The sequence below is a fragment of the Styela clava genome, chromosome 4, assembly GCF_964204865.1.
Source record: "Styela clava chromosome 4, kaStyClav1.hap1.2, whole genome shotgun sequence".
NCBI lineage: Eukaryota > Metazoa > Chordata > Ascidiacea > Stolidobranchia > Styelidae > Styela > Styela clava.
In genome coordinates, this window is record NC_135253.1 from 6,461,091 (window position 1) to 6,482,184 (window position 21,094).

At 33.5% G+C, this 21,094-nt stretch overlaps 1 protein-coding gene across 1 annotated transcript in view; it reads left to right on the top strand.

The window, feature by feature from the left end:
* Positions 1–20,304, top strand: part of LOC120326492 (dynein beta chain, ciliary-like) — a 54,565-nt gene extending 34,261 nt beyond the window's left edge. Inside the window, exons 57-91 of the mRNA XM_078111643.1 lie at positions 144–306; positions 484–558; positions 1,147–1,338; positions 1,681–1,842; positions 2,342–2,430; positions 2,704–2,848; positions 3,109–3,189; positions 3,754–3,933; positions 4,421–4,511; positions 5,314–5,489; positions 6,044–6,202; positions 6,747–6,862; positions 7,076–7,179; positions 7,341–7,429; positions 7,952–8,077; positions 8,722–8,831; positions 9,431–9,553; positions 10,097–10,301; positions 10,718–10,862; positions 11,325–11,485; positions 11,850–12,020; positions 12,671–12,987; positions 13,365–13,480; positions 13,863–14,023; positions 14,443–14,580; positions 14,674–14,763; positions 15,159–15,350; positions 15,970–16,150; positions 16,518–16,699; positions 17,524–17,678; positions 17,789–17,938; positions 18,331–18,454; positions 18,884–19,013; positions 19,262–19,347; positions 19,537–20,304. Of these exons, the coding sequence (XP_077967769.1) occupies positions 144–306; positions 484–558; positions 1,147–1,338; positions 1,681–1,842; positions 2,342–2,430; positions 2,704–2,848; positions 3,109–3,189; positions 3,754–3,933; positions 4,421–4,511; positions 5,314–5,489; positions 6,044–6,202; positions 6,747–6,862; positions 7,076–7,179; positions 7,341–7,429; positions 7,952–8,077; positions 8,722–8,831; positions 9,431–9,553; positions 10,097–10,301; positions 10,718–10,862; positions 11,325–11,485; positions 11,850–12,020; positions 12,671–12,987; positions 13,365–13,480; positions 13,863–14,023; positions 14,443–14,580; positions 14,674–14,763; positions 15,159–15,350; positions 15,970–16,150; positions 16,518–16,699; positions 17,524–17,678; positions 17,789–17,938; positions 18,331–18,454; positions 18,884–19,013; positions 19,262–19,347; positions 19,537–19,698 (5,047 nt within the window). The 3' untranslated portion in view covers positions 19,699–20,304. The remainder of the gene's footprint in view (positions 1–143; positions 307–483; positions 559–1,146; positions 1,339–1,680; positions 1,843–2,341; positions 2,431–2,703; positions 2,849–3,108; positions 3,190–3,753; positions 3,934–4,420; positions 4,512–5,313; positions 5,490–6,043; positions 6,203–6,746; positions 6,863–7,075; positions 7,180–7,340; positions 7,430–7,951; positions 8,078–8,721; positions 8,832–9,430; positions 9,554–10,096; positions 10,302–10,717; positions 10,863–11,324; positions 11,486–11,849; positions 12,021–12,670; positions 12,988–13,364; positions 13,481–13,862; positions 14,024–14,442; positions 14,581–14,673; positions 14,764–15,158; positions 15,351–15,969; positions 16,151–16,517; positions 16,700–17,523; positions 17,679–17,788; positions 17,939–18,330; positions 18,455–18,883; positions 19,014–19,261; positions 19,348–19,536) is intronic.
* The last annotated feature ends 790 nt before the right edge of the window (positions 20,305–21,094 follow it).

Genomic DNA, 21,094 nt, shown 5'->3' on the forward strand with positions numbered 1-21,094 from the left:
ATATTCAAAATCAAAATAAGTCAAAAATAAAATTCTAGAATACTCAGCTATTCAGATTCTGGTTGCACTTGAAGATGCGATTTACTCTGAAAAATCCTATTTTATTTAACTGATTTTAAGCTACAATATCATGCTTTTTATAGATGTCGTATCAACCGGATTTTTGAGAGTCCTCGAGGAAATGCTCTCCTTGTTGGTGTTGGTGGTTCTGGTAAACAAAGTTTATCAAGACTTGCAGCCTTCATCAGTGGATTAGATGTATTCCAGATTACATTGAGGAAAGGATATGGAATCCCTGATTTGAAGGTTTGAATTACCGTATATTATATTTACCTATTATTACAGAAAAGGCCAATGACCTACTATCAAATTCAATCAAGATTTGTGAACCTTGGACTTTTTAAAAATATTTGAACAAACTTACTTAGGATTATTTACATTTGTTTGCTTTGGTTTCTGAATTTTTTTTTTGTTTTTGTTCAGATTGACCTTGGAGCATTATATGTGAAAGCTGGAGTGAAAAATCTTGGCGTGTTATTCTTGCTCACTGATGCACAGGTGAAGATTTCATAATTTACATTTCATTTTTTTCCAGAATATATTTATCTTTAGTATTGTTACAAATGAGGTAAATGAGATGCAGAATTCAAAGTTACAGCAAGGATTTGTACAACTACGGTAATCCTTGAGTAATTACTAATTTTTTGTAGAAATTCAACTTCCAACATAGTCTACTGATTTCATTCTTCCCCGAGTGAATGGATAAATATAAGTTTGAATTTTTGAATTGATCTGTGATGCCAACATTATTTGGCACTCTAATGGTGTGTGTACCAGGTTAAGGTTAGGCCATAATTTTATTCTGATTTTCCTTATTTTAGTTCTATTACGAGTTTGGCGACTGTTTGTGTTAGCCAAGTGAATATACCCCCTGCCCCCCCTGCCCATAGGCTCCCGTCCCTTTACACAACTTGATGTAAAGTAGGCGAACATAATTAGTTACCTCCTTATTGGTACACATACTTCTGGGAGCACTCATTATTGTGCATCGTGCCAACCATGATCGAAATATGCTCATTATTTACTTCGATAACTTTCTCTATGTTTTCCGCTATTTTGAATAAAAATTTTAAATTGTGATCGCAGGTGGCGGATGAACGTTTCCTTGTACTTGTTAACGATCTGTTATCTACTGGTGAAATTTCTGATCTCTTCCCGGATGATGAAATCGAGAATATAATTAGTGGTGTACGGAATGAAGTAAAGGGAGCAGGCCTGGTAGACACCCGTGAAACTTGCTGGAAATTTTTCATTGAAAGAGTTCGCAGAAATTTGAAGGTAATATCTTTTATTATCAAAATAAAATTGCATGGTAAAAATTTAAATTCATCGCAAGGAGTTTTGGACTCATCAGTATGGCATATTGTGCTAAGGGTTAGGAATACGCTTGCTATCGCACCTCTGATTACCCTACTCATTTGAATCCTGAGGGGAGACAAGTTGACTTTTGGACTAATGAATACTCACTATCTTCTTGCCTTGCTCATAATTGACTAAAAACTGAAATATTTCCTAATAATGAGGAATTCAGATATGTAAAACTGTGTGAAGGTCCTGCTAATTAGTAATCCCTTTTGTTTTAACATTTGATCGCATTTTTATGTTGGTACTTTTTGCCAGGTTGCTCTTTGTTTCTCTCCTGTTGGCAGCACTTTGAGAGTTCGTGCACGTAAGTTCCCGGGCGTTGTCAACTGTACTGCGATTGATTGGTTCCATGAATGGCCACAAGATGCGTTGGAATCTGTCAGCTCAAGGTTTATTGGTGAAATTGATGGAATTGAGGTAATTTTGTAATTTTTTATGCACTATAATAGCTAAACTTTTTGCATACATTTTTTGCAATACAAATCGCGAAGCCATAATAATGTGTCTGAATGTTCGATATAGCCAGTCATATTTATCAATCTTGGTTAATATTTGATCAGTTTATGTTTAATCTCTGAGCATGGTTAGTTAAGAAGAAATTTTCTAGAAAATTGATTGTGGAGCCACTGCCATAAATAAAGATTCTATACTGTTAGGTGTTGAGTTGGCTATGTGGTCTTAATTGCCTTTCGATCATACATTCATGTATATCTAAAACAACTCTTTGAATATATTTTTAACTATCGATGGATCCACTTGTCTGTTCTTTCCTACTTGCCATCAAATCCTGGCTCCTGCTGTATTAATAAGTTGTAACTCTGTTGAGATCAGGCTGAAAGAGTCACGATATGATGGTTCGGCTTTTGTACCTCTCTGAGGATTCTCGCAAAATTATGTTTAATATTATTTTATTTAGGAGAATGTGAGGGTGTCACTGTGCAAATTCATGTCCTATGTTCATATCAGTGTCAATGAATTGAGCAAAGACTATTTGCTGAATGACAGGTATGTATTTATCTCTGTGTTCAAGGCTTCGTACAAAAAAGAATATCACGTTTTGTACTGATATCTTTCGTATGCATATAAAAAAATATATATAACAAATGTATTAAAATAAAAAAGTGAGTTAGGAAACTTTCACAAAGAATAGTTGGCCATCATCTGCAATTTTTTTTCAGTGTGTTATCTTATCAGATTTCTATCAAATAATATTGTTCTGCTATTGATCATGTGATAAATATGAATATTGATTGAATGATTTTCTATTTAATCAAATAGACGATACAATTACACAACGCCAAAAAGTTTCTTGGAACAAATCAAACTTTATGAGACTTTGTTGGGAAAGAAAAACAAAGAATTGCAAATGGCTGTTGAACGTCTGGAAAACGGTTTGGAAAAACTCAGAAGTACAGCATCACAGGTTAGTGATTTAATAGTATTCTGGTTATTTTTATTTTCGTGTCGATCTAAATTTACTGGGGGTATGTGATACAAAACCCTGATTTTTGACCTTACTATAGGAAAATTTTCTCAATAATGATATAATTTTGTTCTTAAAACTAAGCCAATTATTTTATGCAATGTGGTAAAGTCTATAACAAATTGAGCCGTCGAAAAATTGGTATTCTATTTACCGAGATATACCGAGAGTGATGAACAACCAATAATTTGCTTGAACAGGTCGATGATTTGAAGAACAAGCTTGCAGCCCAAGAAGTTGAACTGAAACAGAAGAATGAAGATGCTGATAAACTTATTCAGGTATATAACTTCCATATTCCTAAGAATAGAATTGTAAACTCAAAATAAGTGTCAGAATCGCCATATTTGGCTTAGGTTGCTGATAGCAGGTATAAAAAAATTTGATGCTTTTTGTCAAGTTTCAATACATGCCATTAATGTAGACCAGCATTTTTCAATTTATTTTATCTTGGGACACCTACACTTTTCACTTATCTTGTTTTGCGGAACACCAAGAAATTAGAAGGTAGAATTGATAATAAAAAATTATGTATTCACTTTGTGTATCAACTTGCACAACCGACTTATTACGACATCTTTTAAGGCTTCCAGTTTTAAGCCAACGATTCATAGAGTAGGGTGGTTTCCAAAAAATTTTGCTTATATTAAGACTGGCTCGAGGTCTATCTGCCTGTTTAGATAGCAAGGCCTGTCTGTCTGTTTGTCAACAGTTAAAAAACAAATTCACGACCCAGAGTAGCCAAAGTTCGACTTCAACCTATTGCTAGTGAGATTGATACAAAAAAGAACATGTTCTTAAAATTTTGAATCTGATCACTGACTGTATCATTCACATCTTGTCAGGTTGTTGGTGTTGAAACTGAGAAAGTCAGCAAAGAAAAAGCAATTGCAGATGTTGAAGAAGAAAAAGTTACTATCATTGAAATTGAAGTCACCAAGAAACAAAGAGATTGTGAAACTGATTTAGCCAAAGCTGAACCTGCATTACTTGCTGCACAAGAGGCTTTGAACACATTGAACAAGGTTTTTTATTATGTTGAGATTTTTTTTTACAGAATCTATCATAAAAATTAAAAACAAATTATCTTATATTCTGGCAACTAAGCCGATCCCACTGAAAACGGTGAATGATAAAATTTCACATATGAGCCTGAGCCAACCCTACAAATCATAACACGCTGTATGCACCTATCACAACAAATATTTATCCCGGGGAAGAGGAAACTGAACAGCCGACTTCATATGGCATACTACGGCCTCTCATTCGATTACCAGTCTATTTCGCGTATGGAATTGGTTAACAGTCATTTGTTTCAGATGCATGAACTTGATGGTGGAATAAGCCATAAAATTTTAAATCCTGAGACATATAATTTTGATATTTCTTTTGACATATAAATTTTGGGCATACATATCCACCAGTGTGTAATACATAAAAGAAGAGGAAATAATTAGTCACACAGAAACCCAGTCAATAACTATTTTTTAATAATGTCTTATATTATTTCAGAGCAACTTGACAGAGTTGAAGTCGTTCGGTTCACCTCCAAATGCTGTGGTCAATGTTATTGCAGCTGTTATGGTGCTTATGGCTCCTGGAGGTGACTTGATTAGTTAATTGTATTTTAGCGGTAAACTATGATCTAAAGAACGTCTTTTTGCTTTTCAAGTCTGTCTTTTCTCCAGAATGATATATTTCTCAACAAATTTTTGATGCAATGAGGACTTAAATTGCCATTTCAGCCCAAATTAAACTTTATTTTTAATTTTTTAAATTGTTGAACAAGTTTCTAGAATGTAACAAATTTTTAAATCTAGAAGAACTTGCTATTCTTGAACATTTCTTATTCTTTTTTTGTATAATTTGCATGTATTGAGAGGTTCAAATGTCACAATTTTGAAATAATTATTTTGTCAAATAACCAAAGCCAGACTTTCCCAGACAATGATACATGATGCAACACAATTGGACCACTCAATTTAGCCACTTTGGTTCTTGCTATTGAATTCGGTACTCCCGTAGTATGTGAACCAAGATGGCGGACACCGGAACATAGTATGTGTACCAGGTTAGGGTTAGGCCATAATTTCAGGCACAAATACAACAGGGTTCACTTGGCTAGTCCCCGAACTCGTAATAGAACTAAAATAAGGAAAATTGGAATAAAATTATGGTCTAACCCTAACTTGGTATACATACTATGTTCAGGTGTCCGCCATTTTGGTTTACATACGAGCATCTTGAATTCTTGCAGTCAGTGTCCTTGTGGATGCACTAGCACAGAGGCATAGAGAAACAAGATAATTTCTGCACATACTACTTCATTTAATCATAGTTTGTTCAATTTTAGATAGGTGTAAGAAGTGTTATATATTCAAGTTTTTTGTATTTTTTGTACTCAGGCAAAGTTCCCAAAGATCGCAGCTGGAAAGCTGGCAAGGTTATGATGGGTAAAGTTGACGCTTTCCTGGATGCTCTTATAAATTATGACAAAGAAAATATTCATGAAAGTTGTTTGAAAGCAATTCAACCATATCTTGACAACCCTGAATTTGAAGCAGAGTTCATCCGAGGAAAAGTAAAAAAAATTATTTTACTTTGTTCAGATTTATTATTGCCTAAATCATATACCTATGAATAACCTTCAAACTTTTTTGACATTTGACGCACTAAATTTCATGGATAAGCTAATTTTTTGTGACATGTAATATTGTAACCTAATTTGGGGGTTATAAATCTTTAACCGACAAAATTTATTCTATTTTTTTTTTTACTTTCTGCTACTTTTTAAAAATACATAAACAAACTGCGCCAATCGCATTTTTTTAAGAACTCAAAGATTATTCAATTTTCCAAAAAATAAGGTCAATTGTTCTGGCATTTTCCATCGCAAGTTGAGATATTAATAATTGGGACCTGCTTAAGTATGCGCACCAAGATGGCACACAACCTAACATAGTATGTGTGTACCGTTCAGGATTCAGGTTGTGCGACATCTTGGTGCGCATACATCTGGAGCACATGTAATTGTTCGTAAAACACTAATATTTATTGTAGAATAAATGAAAATTACAATATATCATATGATGACCGTTTTCAATGATCATTTCTTCATGTATTATCTTTCTACAGTCTCTCGCAGCAGCAGGTCTTTGTGCATGGGCAATCAACATTGTTAGATTCTACGAGATTTTCTGTGATGTTGAACCCAAGAGAATGGCTTTGGCAAAAGCAAATTCTGACTTAGCAGCTGCACAAGAAAAACTTGCTGTGATCCAGTCAAAAATTTCGGTAAGAACTTGAGACTATAGAAGTTAGCTATATTCTCATGATTTATGTTCAGCGAGTATGTTCAGGATAAAATATTCAGACTTACATAAAATTCAGTATATTCAGCTCTGTGATTGAATTGAATTTTGGTTTTTCGAAATAATTATGAATTCAGAATCTTCATGTGAAATTTTCAGTTTTAAAGAACAAAATTAGAATCCAGAACCCCTCCAAAAACTTAGCTTATGTTCAAGTGCATATAAGATTAAGATATTCAATTCATCACATTTATTGCATTGCTCCTTTTTCATTATATTTTTTTCGTTCACACAGTCAATACATCGAATATAAAAATGAAAATGGAATGTAAAATCAGAATAGTAATTTTATAGTAAAAAAAAATTCGGTCCGGATTCATGTTGTGCGACATCTTGGTGCGCATACTTCTGGAGCACCAAAAGTTTAAAGAAAGTTCGAGTTTTGGATTTTAGATTTTATAGACTTTCAAAATGATATATTTTGGTAATAGATCAGGTTTTCAATAATTTTTCTTATTATATTACAGTTGCTGAATGAGAATTTAGCAAACCTTACAAGCCAATTTGAAGAAGCAACTGCTGCAAAACTAAAATGTCAACAAGAAGCTGAAGCAACACAGTTGACTATATCACTTGCCAACAGGTATATCAATAAAAATTTAAATTTAAAATAAGGAGCAAATGGCAATAATCAGTGTAACAATTTGCTGATATAACAAATATCTTTTGTCTCGTGAATTTAGATATGGTTCTGTGCTATTAATATTTTGGATCAGGGTTGTAGCAAAGAATTTCAAAGGGGGGGTTATGAAATTTCTTCATTTTCTTTTAATCATCAACTACAATTTGTGTTTAGATTGGTCGGTGGACTTGCAAGTGAAAATGTACGTTGGGCTGATTCAGTCAAAGATTTCAAGGAACAAGAGACAAAGTTGGTTGGAGATGTTCTCATGATTACAGGTTGGTTTCTGAGGATACATTTAACTGTTCTCATGTATGTAGATAAGTGCTCATATTGAAGTGTATTTTCTTTAGTGAAATTTTGTGAATATGAATGAATAGTTCATGAATTCATATTTGAATTACATGCTTCATGGATTCATTGAATTTTCTAATTTCAGCCTATGTTTCGTATGTTGGATATTTTACAAAACCATATCGTCTCCAGATGTTGGAAGAAAAATGGATGCCATTCCTCAAGTCCCTTCCGGTAGTGAATTTTATGTTTCTATTTAATTTCATTATCCATGTTATGATCGAGAATTATCGTGGCTAAAATAAATATAAAGTATCAAGGAGTATCATATACAACAAGAAAAAGTGTTGGAAAGAACTTGTGCAAGAACGGCCAAATTTAAACAGTGTACCTTACTATTCCAAATACATTATAAAATAATATTTTTGCATATGAAATATCAAATATATTCCAAATTGGTTTATATTTAACGAAAACGCAGAGAGCATAGAATGTTTGTTCAATGAGTTAGAATTTAAAAATGGAAAAAAATTGAGATGAATATATGTTTTGATTGATTCTCATTTTTCACGATTTCAAAAATTGATTTTTGTTATATTGTGAGATTTTGTTTACTCAAAGTGTTAATTTTTCAAATTAAGAATTTAAAATCTTTTATATGAATCATTTCGAATCAATTTGAATGTTCAAATCATTCACTGACTGTTTTATAAATAAAGAATTATTAGGTCGATTAAACATTATTATTTATCGTAGCAATCCATTCCAATCACGGATGATCTTGACTTCATTAAAATGTTGAGTGATGAAGCTGACATTGCAGGATGGAATAATGAAGGCCTTCCTACTGACAGAATGTCAACAGAAAATGCAACAATTCTGGTTTGTTCTTTAAATGTTTTGTTAGAAAATATACATTTCAGTTTTAAAAGTGAAGACCCAAATTCCAATTCTTTCAATTAGGACTAGATTTTTTGATATCGATCTTAGTAGAGACGAATGCTGATAGGATAGCGTATTCACAAACCATGATCTCTTGTCATGTTACCAACTCAGACCTGGTATGGGGATAGGTAATTTATTAGTTATTGTATGAGGTGAACTAGCAGAACACATAAATTCCTAATCACCCCTGCGAAAATGTAAATGTTTATTTAACACTTTACCTATCTTTATGTGTAAAAGTTTAAGTGATCTAGGATGTTTTTCGTAGAAGTCATGTTCCCTCTAGCATATGTTACAAATGGCCTAGGTACTCTTTTTGTGTCACCCTGTACACGGTGCACAAAATTAGAAGATAGAGAAAACTGTAACTGACCATCACAAGCTGCAAAGTTGAGGAATCCAGCAAGCCTTTTGCACTAGGAAAGATATTTGGGTAAGACTGATAATCAGTCAAACGAGCAGTGTTTCGTGAAATCCTATTTGAATCTCCTCATGCAAGTTTGAAAAAAGCCAATTCTGACCCAATCTGTCTATTCAAACAATATTCTGTATTATTTACATGTAATGTGTTATATTTTTAGGTAAATTGTCAGAGATGGCCATTGATGGTGGATCCACAACTTCAAGGTGTTAAATGGATCAAAAATAAATATGGAAGTGATTTAAAAACACTGCGTATGGGACAAAGAGGGTCAGTAGATTTGCCATCCTATTTTATCTTCGCATTGTGCAAATATGATAACAATATGAATAGCACTCAATTAGCCGAGATATAAATCTCCTAGAAAACCAAGATAATTTTTTATAACCAACCTGAACCATTGCTTGTATGGCGTTGTTAACAAACTTAGTGAAAAAGATTTGTTGCTATGTGATAAGCAAGGAATTTGAAACTGGTATCAACGTCAAAAAATCCTTTATCAACATTTTTATAAAGTTGCCATTACTTAAATATTTCAGCATGTTTGTGTTTATGAAAATAGGGCAGTTTTTTCTTACAAGATCATAATATATTTATTGAAATTATTCATCTATTGAAAGGTTCATATGATGTCTATTTATGTTTTGCAACCAGTTCACATGAAAAGCAATTTTGATTAAAATTTAAATTTAATTATTTAATATGGCATAGCTCGCTATAAAATGTAATGGGCCATTTCATTGATATTGGAAAAATTTATCTTCATTCTATGCTATGCATTTATCTATGCTCTTCGATTATTGATATTTTTCATTATATATTTTCCTTTCAAATTATATACTTATTTTTACATTTTATTATATTTTTAGATACCTTGATGTGATTGAAAATGCTTTGGGAGTGGGAGATCCAGTATTGATTGAAAACATTGAGGAATCTGTTGATCCAGTTCTTGGACCTTTACTTGGACGTGAAACCATCAAAAAAGGAAGGTAACGTCTCCTTCATAATGTATCTTATTTTGAGGTGCTATATGGAGTGTTACCTCTTTTTCACTCTCTACAAGGCTGTGCACAAAACATTGCTGTGTATTCTATTCATTTCCTATTTTCTTAAGATAGGATAGTTTTTTTATATTTATCCTGGGGATTGGAAAGTCAATTAAACAGCCGAAGCATATGGAAAATTATGGCTTCTCGTCTGCTGCCATGTTAGGAATAGTTTTTCCATTTATTTGTTTTAGATGCATGGACTTCATAGTGGAGAAAGCGTAGCCAGCTAGCGATTGCATGAATCACTCTATGGTAGTGAGGAGTCCAGCAATCTTTTTTTCACATAATTATCCCCCATTAGATTCTAAACTGAAAACACATGCAGGGTAATCATAGGTACGATGGCAAGCGTATTACTAACACTTTGAACAATTGCCAACCACCAATGGTCAAACCTGTTCAGAAATGAAGGTAATTTAATTTCTCTCCCATATTGCTTATTGTCTTTGGCATATTATTTACTGCTATTTATTACTGAACCAGGTATATCAAGATTGGTGACAAGGAATGTGAATATCATCCCAACTTCAGACTTATTCTGCACACAAAACTTGCCAATCCTCATTATCAACCTGAGATGCAGGCACAGTGTACTCTCATCAATTTCACTGTAACAAGAGATGGTCTTGAAGATCAGTTGTTAGCTGCTGTGGTTGGTATGGAAAGACCTGATTTGGAAGCATTGAAGGTGACCAATTTGCGATTGTATTTGTTGATTGGTTAACTGAGAAAATTAATGTTATTAACTGAATTATTGTCAAGTATTGTTGCATATTATATTTGGGCCTATTGTTGCACTGAACAAGTGTGCAATTCACTATAAAAATGATTAAATAGTTAAAATTGGTAAGATAGAAAAGAAGCTGTTTGTTTTGTACTACTAAACATGCTAATGCTAATGATAGCTTGACAGTGAATCTACTTAATATTCTAGTGCAAGAAACTTGTAATGTAAATATACGTTGCAGAATTGCTAATATTCCTTAGGAGATTAAAAGTTATTTCATGGTAAATATTTTTACTAATTGAAGATTGAAGCCATCACCCAAGGACTCAGTTATACATTTCACATTCATTTACAATATTTTTGTTTGTCATTTACAGTTGGATCTGACCAAGCAACAGAATGATTTCAAGATTACATTGAAGAGACTAGAAGATGACTTGCTTGCTCGTCTGTCATCTGCTTCTGGAAATTTCCTCAGTGACACTGCACTAGTTGAAAATCTTGAGAACACAAAACGCACAGGTATGTAACTGACCACGACTAGATGTTAGACTAATTTTAGTTTGAATTCAAAGTTTGAAATGAAGAGGAGATAAATAGAATAACATATTGTTTTCACGCAAGCAAGCATTAGCGAGTATAATTGTCAGTTTTTATTGAATCATAGTCCAACTTCTTCAGATAAAACAGGATCATAAGATTTTTTGAAAGCAAGTTACTATGCTAAGTTTAAAAAATTGTGAAATGGAGTCTGAAAAAATTAGACTTTGATTTAACGAAAAGAGGAATATGAGCAAAGGGATTATGTTATTCCTATTTATCACTCTATTACTATCTTCACGATGATATCTTGTTGGAGCATCCTTGTAGCAAATGCTACAGATTGATCCAAATTAGAAAATAAATCAGGAGAAAAGGCTGTTCCATGCACAATATGCTTCTATCGACTGGTTCGGCAACCTGAAAAATTTATTCAATTTTTAGCCGCTGAGATTGAAGTGAAAGTAAAAGAAGCAAAGATGACTGAAATCAAGATTAATGAAGCTCGTGAGCATTATCGTCCAGCCGCAGCTCGTGCTTCCCTGCTTTACTTCATCATGAATGATTTGTACAAGACTCATCCTATGTACCAGTTCTCACTGAAGGTTTGCAAAACTTACTGAAGAAAATTCTCATTTTTGAATAAAATTATAATTTCACTGAAAACACTTTGACCATCAACCAGACAAAATTAAATCGTTAATCGTTTGACCAGTGTTAGTTTTAAAAGTTTACCACAAACATAAATTGCTTATATTCACTTATGAGCTGCAGCCTTTTGATACTATGCAATTATGATTGAATCATTGACAATATATTCTGAAGAATCAACATTAATTATGTGCTGATTACTTTTTATTAGGTGAATGTACTTACTTGGATGACAGTTGATGGTCCAAATGAATTGTAATCATTAATTATCTGAAGTCAGTTTATCTATTATCATATTTTATATTTTTATTATTCTAGTCATTCAGCATTGTTTTCGAAAAAGCTGTGAAGAAAGCAGAGCCAGATGAAAACCTGAAGAACAGAGTGAAAAACTTGATAGATTCAATCACATATTCAGTATTCCTCTATACAACTCGTGGATTGTTTGAAAAAGACAAACTGATTTACACCGCACAAGTTGCATTCCAGGTAAACTTAAATAGACCCAAAAATTGTGCTCACAATCTAAGTAGAATTGGGGACGTTTGAGTGATTGATGTGGCTTGAGTCAGGCTTTTTTTAAAACTCAAAGTGACTCAAAACTTCTGGACAAAAGATTTTGGTTGGATAAAGAAACCTAAGTTTTTAGTAAGTATTTGAAATGGGAATAAATTTATGATGAAGTATGATTTACTATGGTACTCAATTTTATATTGACAAGTCAACTATCTAGAAAAGATAATTCAAAATAGGATAAGCCGATAAGGCTGTTGTCAATACTTGATTAAATCCTGTTCTGGTTGTCAAATTAGTGCTAGTTTATTGCAAAACGGTTTGTTGCAAAAAGTTTCAATTCTCTATATCAAATGTGCAACAAAACCTGCGACTGGAATTGACTCGGCATATACCCAACACTGTTACAGAGGTGTGAATCACCTCATGAAAATATGAAAATATATAAATTTTTGATGCATCTTCATAATGAGATCACATGATTTCAGGTTTTTAAGGGGAAAAAGAACCAGGATTCAATCCATAACCGCCAGCATTATCACAAGGCTCTAATGATATTACAATAAGAATATCTATCTCCTTTGTGTTTCTGAAAATTTTTCGTTTACATTTTGTCTCTTTGATAGATCATGCTCATGATGCGTCAAATCAATCCAGTTGAGCTCGACTTTTTGCTACGTTTCCCCACACAATTGAATGCAACCAGTCCTGTTGATTTCTTAACCAATGCTTCATGGGGAGCAATCAAGATATTGTCGGAAATGGAAGAATTCAGAAATCTAGATCGAGACATCGAAGGATCAACAAAACGTTGGAAGAAACTGGTTGAGAGTGAAGCTCCAGAAAAAGAAAAATTGCCGCAAGAATGGAAAAACAAAAATGCTCTTCAAAAATTATGCATCATGCGTGCTCTACGTGCTGATAGAATGACTTACGCTGTGAGGTAAAAGACTTATTTTAATTCCTCTGTTAACATGAGAGACAGTATCTGCAAGAATTAAGAAAATATTTATGGCCGATGAAACCTAAATGATGTTTAAAATTTTGTTAAATAAAATTTTAATACAGCCATGGCATATTGATTCATGAAATATTGATATATGAAATATAGAACATTGGTTCATAGTTACCACAAGCATTCCTTAACTCGCATCCCCTGAAAAAAGATTTGGAGATGTATAGATTTAAAAGGTAAAAATGAAAGTGAATGAAATGTAATAAATGTAATGTAACAATGTAATAAATTTAAAAAAGCATTTTTATTAAAATCATCTTATGATGTTAAATGAGCTACTTGAATGAATTGGATTTTTACTTCAGGGACTTTGTTGAAGAGAAACTTGGCACCAGATATGTTGATACAAGAGGAATTCCATTTGAAAAATCGTTTGAAGAAACAGGACCTGAAACCCCAACATTTTTCATTCTCTCACCTGGTAAAATTTTGCATTTGTAATACGCTTGCAATCATACAATCATATCATTTGATTTCTCTGCAGGGGTTCGCAGGTTCGAATCCCATATGAGATGATTATGTGTTTAATGATTGCTGAACTACTCGCGCTGCACGGTGGTTCATGTAATCGCTGATTAGTTAAGGACTGGTAACTGAACAATACGCCATGATTTAAATCCATCTTATCGGTTTTCTTACCGCCTAGTGTAAATGAGAAATTTCTGTCCTATCCTATAGTTTACATATTTACTTTATGCGCACAACAGACTTTTCTGTTTTTTAATAATTTTGATACTTTGGACATAGCATTCTTCAAGCATTGTTTTGATTATCTAAAATTACTCTTAAATGCTTTTATCCAGGTGTTGACCCACTGAAAGAAGTAGAAGCTCTAGGAAAGAAACTTGGATTTACTTTTGATAACAAGAATTTCCACAACGTTTCGCTTGGCCAAGGTCAAGAAGTTGTTGCTGAAAGAGCACTGAACCTTGCTGGAAAAGAAGGGCATTGGGTTATTCTACAGGTATTATTATTATTTAAATATAAAAAGAAAGCATTTGTCAAGTTTATGCATTATTTAGATGTGAATTTTTGAGTTTTGTCTATATTACACTTTCATAACCTTTGGTGAATTTATACTACCGGTATCTATTATTATTCATATGATATTAATCACAATGAAGGGGAATCTATTGTCAATAAATATTAAAGTTTTTATCTTTTTGAACAATGGTCGAAAGGCATCATGCAATAGAAATGAGAAAAAATTGATGATAATGCAGTCATTTCGTTCTTTGGCGTTTTACAAAACATTTATCATTTGTCCTATTGTCCCATATTTTTTACCATGAATTGTTGTGGTAAAAACTATTCACTCTGCTTATTGTCCATATTCAGCTTTGATTCTTTTGGAAATGATACCTAAAGTCTATTTTTATTCAGAATATTCACTTGGTTGCCAAATGGTTGAACACTCTGCAAAACAAACTTGAACAACTGAGTGAGGGAAGTCATCCTGACTTGAGAGTGTACATGAGTGCTGAACCTGCTTCCACTGCAGCTAGCCATAACATTCCTCAGGTATGCAGAAGTGAATTACTCGATAAAGCAAACCTCTTTTCTGGTCACTCAATGTAAATGAGGTGTACAAACCATTGTTTTCATAACACACAGGGCATTTTGGAAAATTCAATCAAGATCACAAATGAACCTCCAACTGGAATGCATTCAAATTTGCACAAAGCATTTGACAATTTTACCCAGGTATATATATATATATATAACTAACTTTCTTTACTGTTATTTCAAGTTTTCAAGTAGAATTAGTTTAGAATTTGTTAGCATAAGCGTCAGAAATATGCTTGCTATCATACCCTTCACAGGTTTACAAGTTCGAGTTCTGTAAAGAATAATTATGTGTGAGGGGATGGCTGGATTATTTTATGCCGTTATTCACATAAGCGCTAGTCAATTAAAGTTTTCTCAACCATCCAAAAGTCCATGATCCAAAACAAATAATTCGCTAACTGATACCATACCCAACCATGGTCTGGTAACCTGACGAGATCGTGGTACACCATTTGGTCCACTTTCCTCTCCCCTGGAATAAATATGAAAATCCTATCCTAATCTCAAATCAAAGTTATCGTTCTTTTCAGGAAACTCTTGAAATGTGTGCTCGTGAAATTGAATTCAAATCAATTTTATTTGCTCTGTGTTACTTCCATGCTGTCGTATCCGAAAGAAGAAAATTCGGACCTCAGGGTTGGAACAGACTTTATCCATTCAACACTGGAGATCTCACAATATCTGTCAATGTACTTTACAACTATCTTGAAGCAAATCAAAAGGTAACATGAACATATATTTTTCCTGTTGATGAATGAAACATATAACATATCATTAATCTTACGTGGTGATTACACAATTATGCTATGAATAAGGCCATAAACACGGCCACTCATATTTTTATTTTATTCTGGAATTTAGCACAGTAAGCTCAGTTCCTTATTGATGGTAGAGATTGGCAATGGTATGTTAACTCTAGATATTTAGCTGCAACACCAAATAGCCATGAAATACTAATCAATCATTAAACTATTACAAAGTAACATGGAGCTTAGAATGCTCCTAGTGTCAAATTGTATCGATTTATTGCAAGAGTGTAACATAAGCAATAAATAGTTTGACTTAATATTCATATTCTGTCTTAGATAGACATATAGTATGTCTCCCATCCAGTATTGGTTTAGGTATGAATTCCTCATATATATGCTGTACGTTAGTGAGGAGCCAAGTTAACTTTTCACATATAACTGAAGGATATTAAACTTTCTTTCATTTATGCATTGTTATCAGAATGATGACTGATGCTTGTATCCCCAAATCTTCTTAAATTTGTCAATAACCAAACAATTTCACATTTATTGTGTGTTTGTATTCTGAGTATCTTCTGATTTTCAACTTCAGGTACCCTGGGATGACTTGCGTTATCTATTCGGTGAAATTATGTACGGAGGTCACATTACTGATGATTGGGACAGATGCTTATGCAGAACATACTTGAAAGAGTACATGAACCAAGATATGTTTGATAGTGCTATTTATTTGGCACCTGGCTTCCCATTACCCCTCAACTTGGATTACGTAGGTATGTGTAGGTATTTAAACTGTAACTAAAATTCATTCACACAAATTTGTATTTTTGTTATCTGTATTCAGTAAATTAGTCTCCTTTTGCTCTGTACAAAGCCACTGATATCTAACAGTAGCACATATACCCGTAATTGAGTCTAACGCCTCACCAATGTGCCATTGCATTTTTAATCAAAATTGAATCATCGCAGTGTCATTTCCTATTACTGTATAATTTTTGAGTGTTTCGTATGCCATGACCAATAACTGTTGAAAAATCGATGTACAAAATAACAATCAAGTTTTATTGTTCATCCTAATATATCATAAACACTCATATTATATAGTTCAATTAAATGGAGCATTTTTCATTCGTATCTTAGGGTACCATGGATACATCGATGACATGTTACCACCAGAAAGTCCATATTTGTATGGCCTTCATCCAAATGCAGAAATTGATTTCTTGACAACTACATCTGATAACCTGTTCCGAACTATTCTTGAAATGATGCCGCGTGATACTGGTGGTGGGGCCAGTGCTGGACCAAGCAGAGATGAAAAGGTATTTTAACAATATCATATGTTTGCTCTTGCATATCTCTCTCTCTTAAGATTAGAATCAGATCAGAAACATTCTAGTGATATTAAATTGATGGTTACTGCTGGTTTGTGTTGAATTTTTCCACCTTCTATATCAGGGATGGGCAATGTTTTGGGACCAGGGGCCAAAAATTTTGCCAATCCAGACTGGAGGGCCATGTAAATGTGACATAATAATTTAGCCATCAATCTTCATGAATCAGGGTGCAGGAAAAGTATGCAGCAACAGATTATTAGAAACCCTCGAGGAACGATAGACTAGGTTGCGTGGCAAGAATGTGTGAGATATGAACAAAAAAAAAACGTTGAGAGAGCGTTATGGGGACATTTACAAAACTTTGTGGACACTAAATTGACAAGAGCATGAGAAACAGGTTTGAAAAGCACACCTCCAAAACGAGTGAACAGGAAAACGTAAAGCTTTATTAACGTCCCCAGAACATGAAAATCTGTGGCAACCTGAAATCCCACTTACACAAACTACGATCATAATCTAACAAGTCTATTGCACCATACAGATTTTAATAACATCAACTATGTATTGCATGCAAAATTGGTTAAAGACAGAAATTCTTGGCAGCATCAGGCGGGTTAAATTGAATCACCCAACAGGCCGGATTTGGCCCACGGGCCGTAGTTTGCCATGTCAGTTCTATATTTGTTATTTATTTGGTCACTGACCAATAAGCCTAATGTTCGAGATGAAACACAAAATAAGTATGAATAGATGTTGATATCTGTGAAGTCTCAAACAAACTCTTTATTTCTCCATTCATTTTGTTCCAGCTGAAACAAGTCTTGGATGAAATTCTTGAAAAACTACCGGAAACATTCAACATGGTTGAATTGATGGGTAAGGTTGAACCAGCAGATCGTACTCCATATGTTGTTGTTGCCTTCCAAGAATGTGAAAGGATGAATTTCTTGATTACTGAAATCAGGTATCATATTTTAGTGTTATTTTAAAACGGTTTATGATTGAGAATAACCAGAAAAAAAATACAGCCCCACCTTCGTATGGAACATTAACTACATATTGTTTTAATTACAGATCCACACTGAAAACTCTGGATCTTGGATTGAAAGGTGAATTAACAATCACAGCTGATATGGAGAGCCTTGGTAACTCATTATTCTTGGACTCAGTGCCCGAATCGTGGACAAAGAAAGCATATCCATCACTTTCTGGTCTTTCCATCTGGTAAGTCTGTATAAACTCGTTATGGTACAAAAGCCAGGTTTTATTTTTGATTTTGTTTGGAAGAGACTTGTTTTTAAAGTATTTTTTGACAAATGGAATTCTATATTTTTTATTAGTTTTTCATTTGTAGTAGAAATAGGAATTTACATATTTATCCCGGGGAAGAGGAAAGCCGATAAGACGGCTCAATCATTTGACGGATTCAATTTACTTTCTCATAAAATAAATATTGAGTTAATCAATTTTAAATCACAATTATGACTGCTCATAGTCTTAAGTAATTAATAAGGGTTAAAATGACAATACATACGGTAAGTAAATTTACACTTTTTTCAAATAGTAGATCCATGTTTGTAATTATATATTTGTAATAATATAATTTTTGATGACAGGTATGCCGATCTCTTGCTTCGTATCAAAGAACTGGAGAATTGGACGGCTGATTTCCAACTGCCTGCAGCTTTTTGGTTGGGTGGTTTGTTCAATCCACAGAGTTTCTTGACCGCTATTATGCAGGTAATGAAATAAAACATAACCATTGTCATATACATCGTAAGTGAGGGGTATGAATAGATAGAGATTCTACGTTAGACAAGTGAAGTTGTTTGTCTTAATGCGTTTCTGGCAATGTGACAATATTGTTAGGGATCATGGAAGTAGGATTGATTTCTAATACATAGTAAATGTGTGGATACTAGTTGCCAACTGCAATAATTTAACTTTCTTGAAATGGAGATCAATGAAAATTTAAGTTTGCTGAGGTCAAACTGTCAGTAGTTTTCAGTAAACAGATTAATGTTGAAATTTAGAGGTTTTTAACTGAAGTTGAGTGAAAGTTTTTCCGCTCCACAGTCTTTAGAGTATATTCATTTCACCTCACTTCCCTGAACTATGTCCAATGTGACAGCATGGTATGAATTTTTAGTGTAAATTTCCTGTTTTCAGTCGATGGCTCGCAAGAATGAGTGGCCTCTCGATAAGATGTGTCTGCAATGTGATGTCACTAAAAAACAGAAAGAAGATTTCAGCAGCTCACCTAGAGAAGGTGCTTACATTCATGGAATGTACATGGAAGGTATGAAGTTTTTGCAATACACAAATCAACATAATTTATTCAAGAATAGTATTATTCATTTCATTATGGGCATTCCAATGAATTAATTGTTTAAATGGCAAAAGAAGCATGTTATAATGGAAACTTTTGGAGTCTGCCTAATTAACTATTTTACAACTTTTTAATTACCAAAAGCACCCTTCTGTAGAAGATATTAGAGAACTCGCTATCGCATGTTCTAATTTTGCTATCATTTTCATGTATTTTAGGGGCTAGATGGGACACACAGACTGGTTTGATTGCCGATGCTCGTCTGAAAGAACTAACTCCACAGATGCCGGTTATATTCATCAAGGTAAATTATTTTAAATGATGGCAGAAGTGGAAATTTCAAAGAACACTAAGAGATTTGAAAACTTTTTGCTGTTGTAATGTCTCACAAATTCTAACATCTAAAGTATAAATAGTTTCAATGTCATTGATGATTACCAATATAGTATTCTACTGACTATTAAGATTTTGAGATTCTTCTTTCTCATTTCAGGCTATTCCAGTAGACAAACAAGAAACCAGAAACATATATGAATGCCCAGTGTACAAAACCAAAGCGAGAGGCGCAACATTCGTTTGGACATTCAACCTTCGTTCGAGGGACAAGCCGGCCAAGTGGACTCTTGGTGGAGTGGCATTGTTGTTACAAGTTTAAAATTATATTCTAAATTCCTAGTGTACATAATTGCTTTTACTGTTGTATGCCTGACATCTGATAAATGTAGGGTGCTTACTACGCTCACTGCCCAATTTGAGAATCTCTCCAAGTTCCTTGAGAAGTGTTCTACAAATAATCACATATGCGAAAAATTAAAAATACAGAAAAAATAGCGATAAACTAGGCATAGGATTAGATTTGAAAATTTGGACAGTTGGCGTTGAACACCCATATTTGAATTTTCACTTGTGTGACTTGTTTTTCTATTTATTAGGGTAGATATCAATATTTCAGATAGATGTAAATATTAGAGAGTTCCTTTCTTATTTGAAAATATCTTGTTTTATTCCAAACCCCAAATTCAATTTTTGTTTAATTATGACATAGATAAATGGAAACTATTTATGGAACTATAATGATTTTTAGATTATATTAAATTCAATTCAAATCTGTATAAATTTTATATATATCATCCAAAGCAATAGTACTGACTATTTTAATTCAAAAGAAGCAAATTATATTATTTATCGTTCTGACGTTAATGTAGCATATTGTCTTGTTGAAGTCTTTACCAAATGTTCTAATCCAATTAAGCCAATTCATACAATAAAGATATATATATTTTGTGAAATGTTTGATATCACAATTTATATATATATATGGGGCTACAGATTGGGCACGTTCAGGCGTATCCAAAGTGACGGCCATGTGAATGCTTATACCCAACAAGACTGTCCCAGCGTGTGATTGCTTCAATAGTCTGGACCAGAAGATAACAGGCACGTCGACGACGGTTATTAATTAAGCGAAAGGTTGGAATGTGTTCGGTATTGCGCTTTTGATTTCTCCCCGTGATTCGCAGATGAATTAGCTCTATCACAATCAATTATAGGTGGAGGTCATCAATGCTTACCTATTAAAAAAGCGGCTCTCCAGAAGTGTGTGTACTAATATGGAAATAACTAATTTTGTTCGCCTGCTTTACATCAAGTTGTGTAATGGGGCTGAAATCTATGGGCAGGGGGTATATTCACTTTGCTAACACAGACAGTCCCCGAACTCGTAATAGAACTAAAATAAGGAAAATCGGAATAAAATTATGGCCTAACCTGGTACATACACTACGGGAATACCTAAAAAGGTTATACAATTCCAATGATTGTAGAATCCCGAACGGCATGGATGAACGGAAAGACTTATTCGAAATAAAAAATGAATGAACGCTCCCAAACTTTCTCATGACCTATATATACAAAACCTATACCGTATCTCAAACGGATGTGTGGATGAATAAACTCATTTTCTCGTTAGATTCTTGTTCAACGTCAAGTTATTTTATGTATTATCTTACACAAACTCTAGTTCGCGTTTCAAAACATTTCAAAGCTTACAC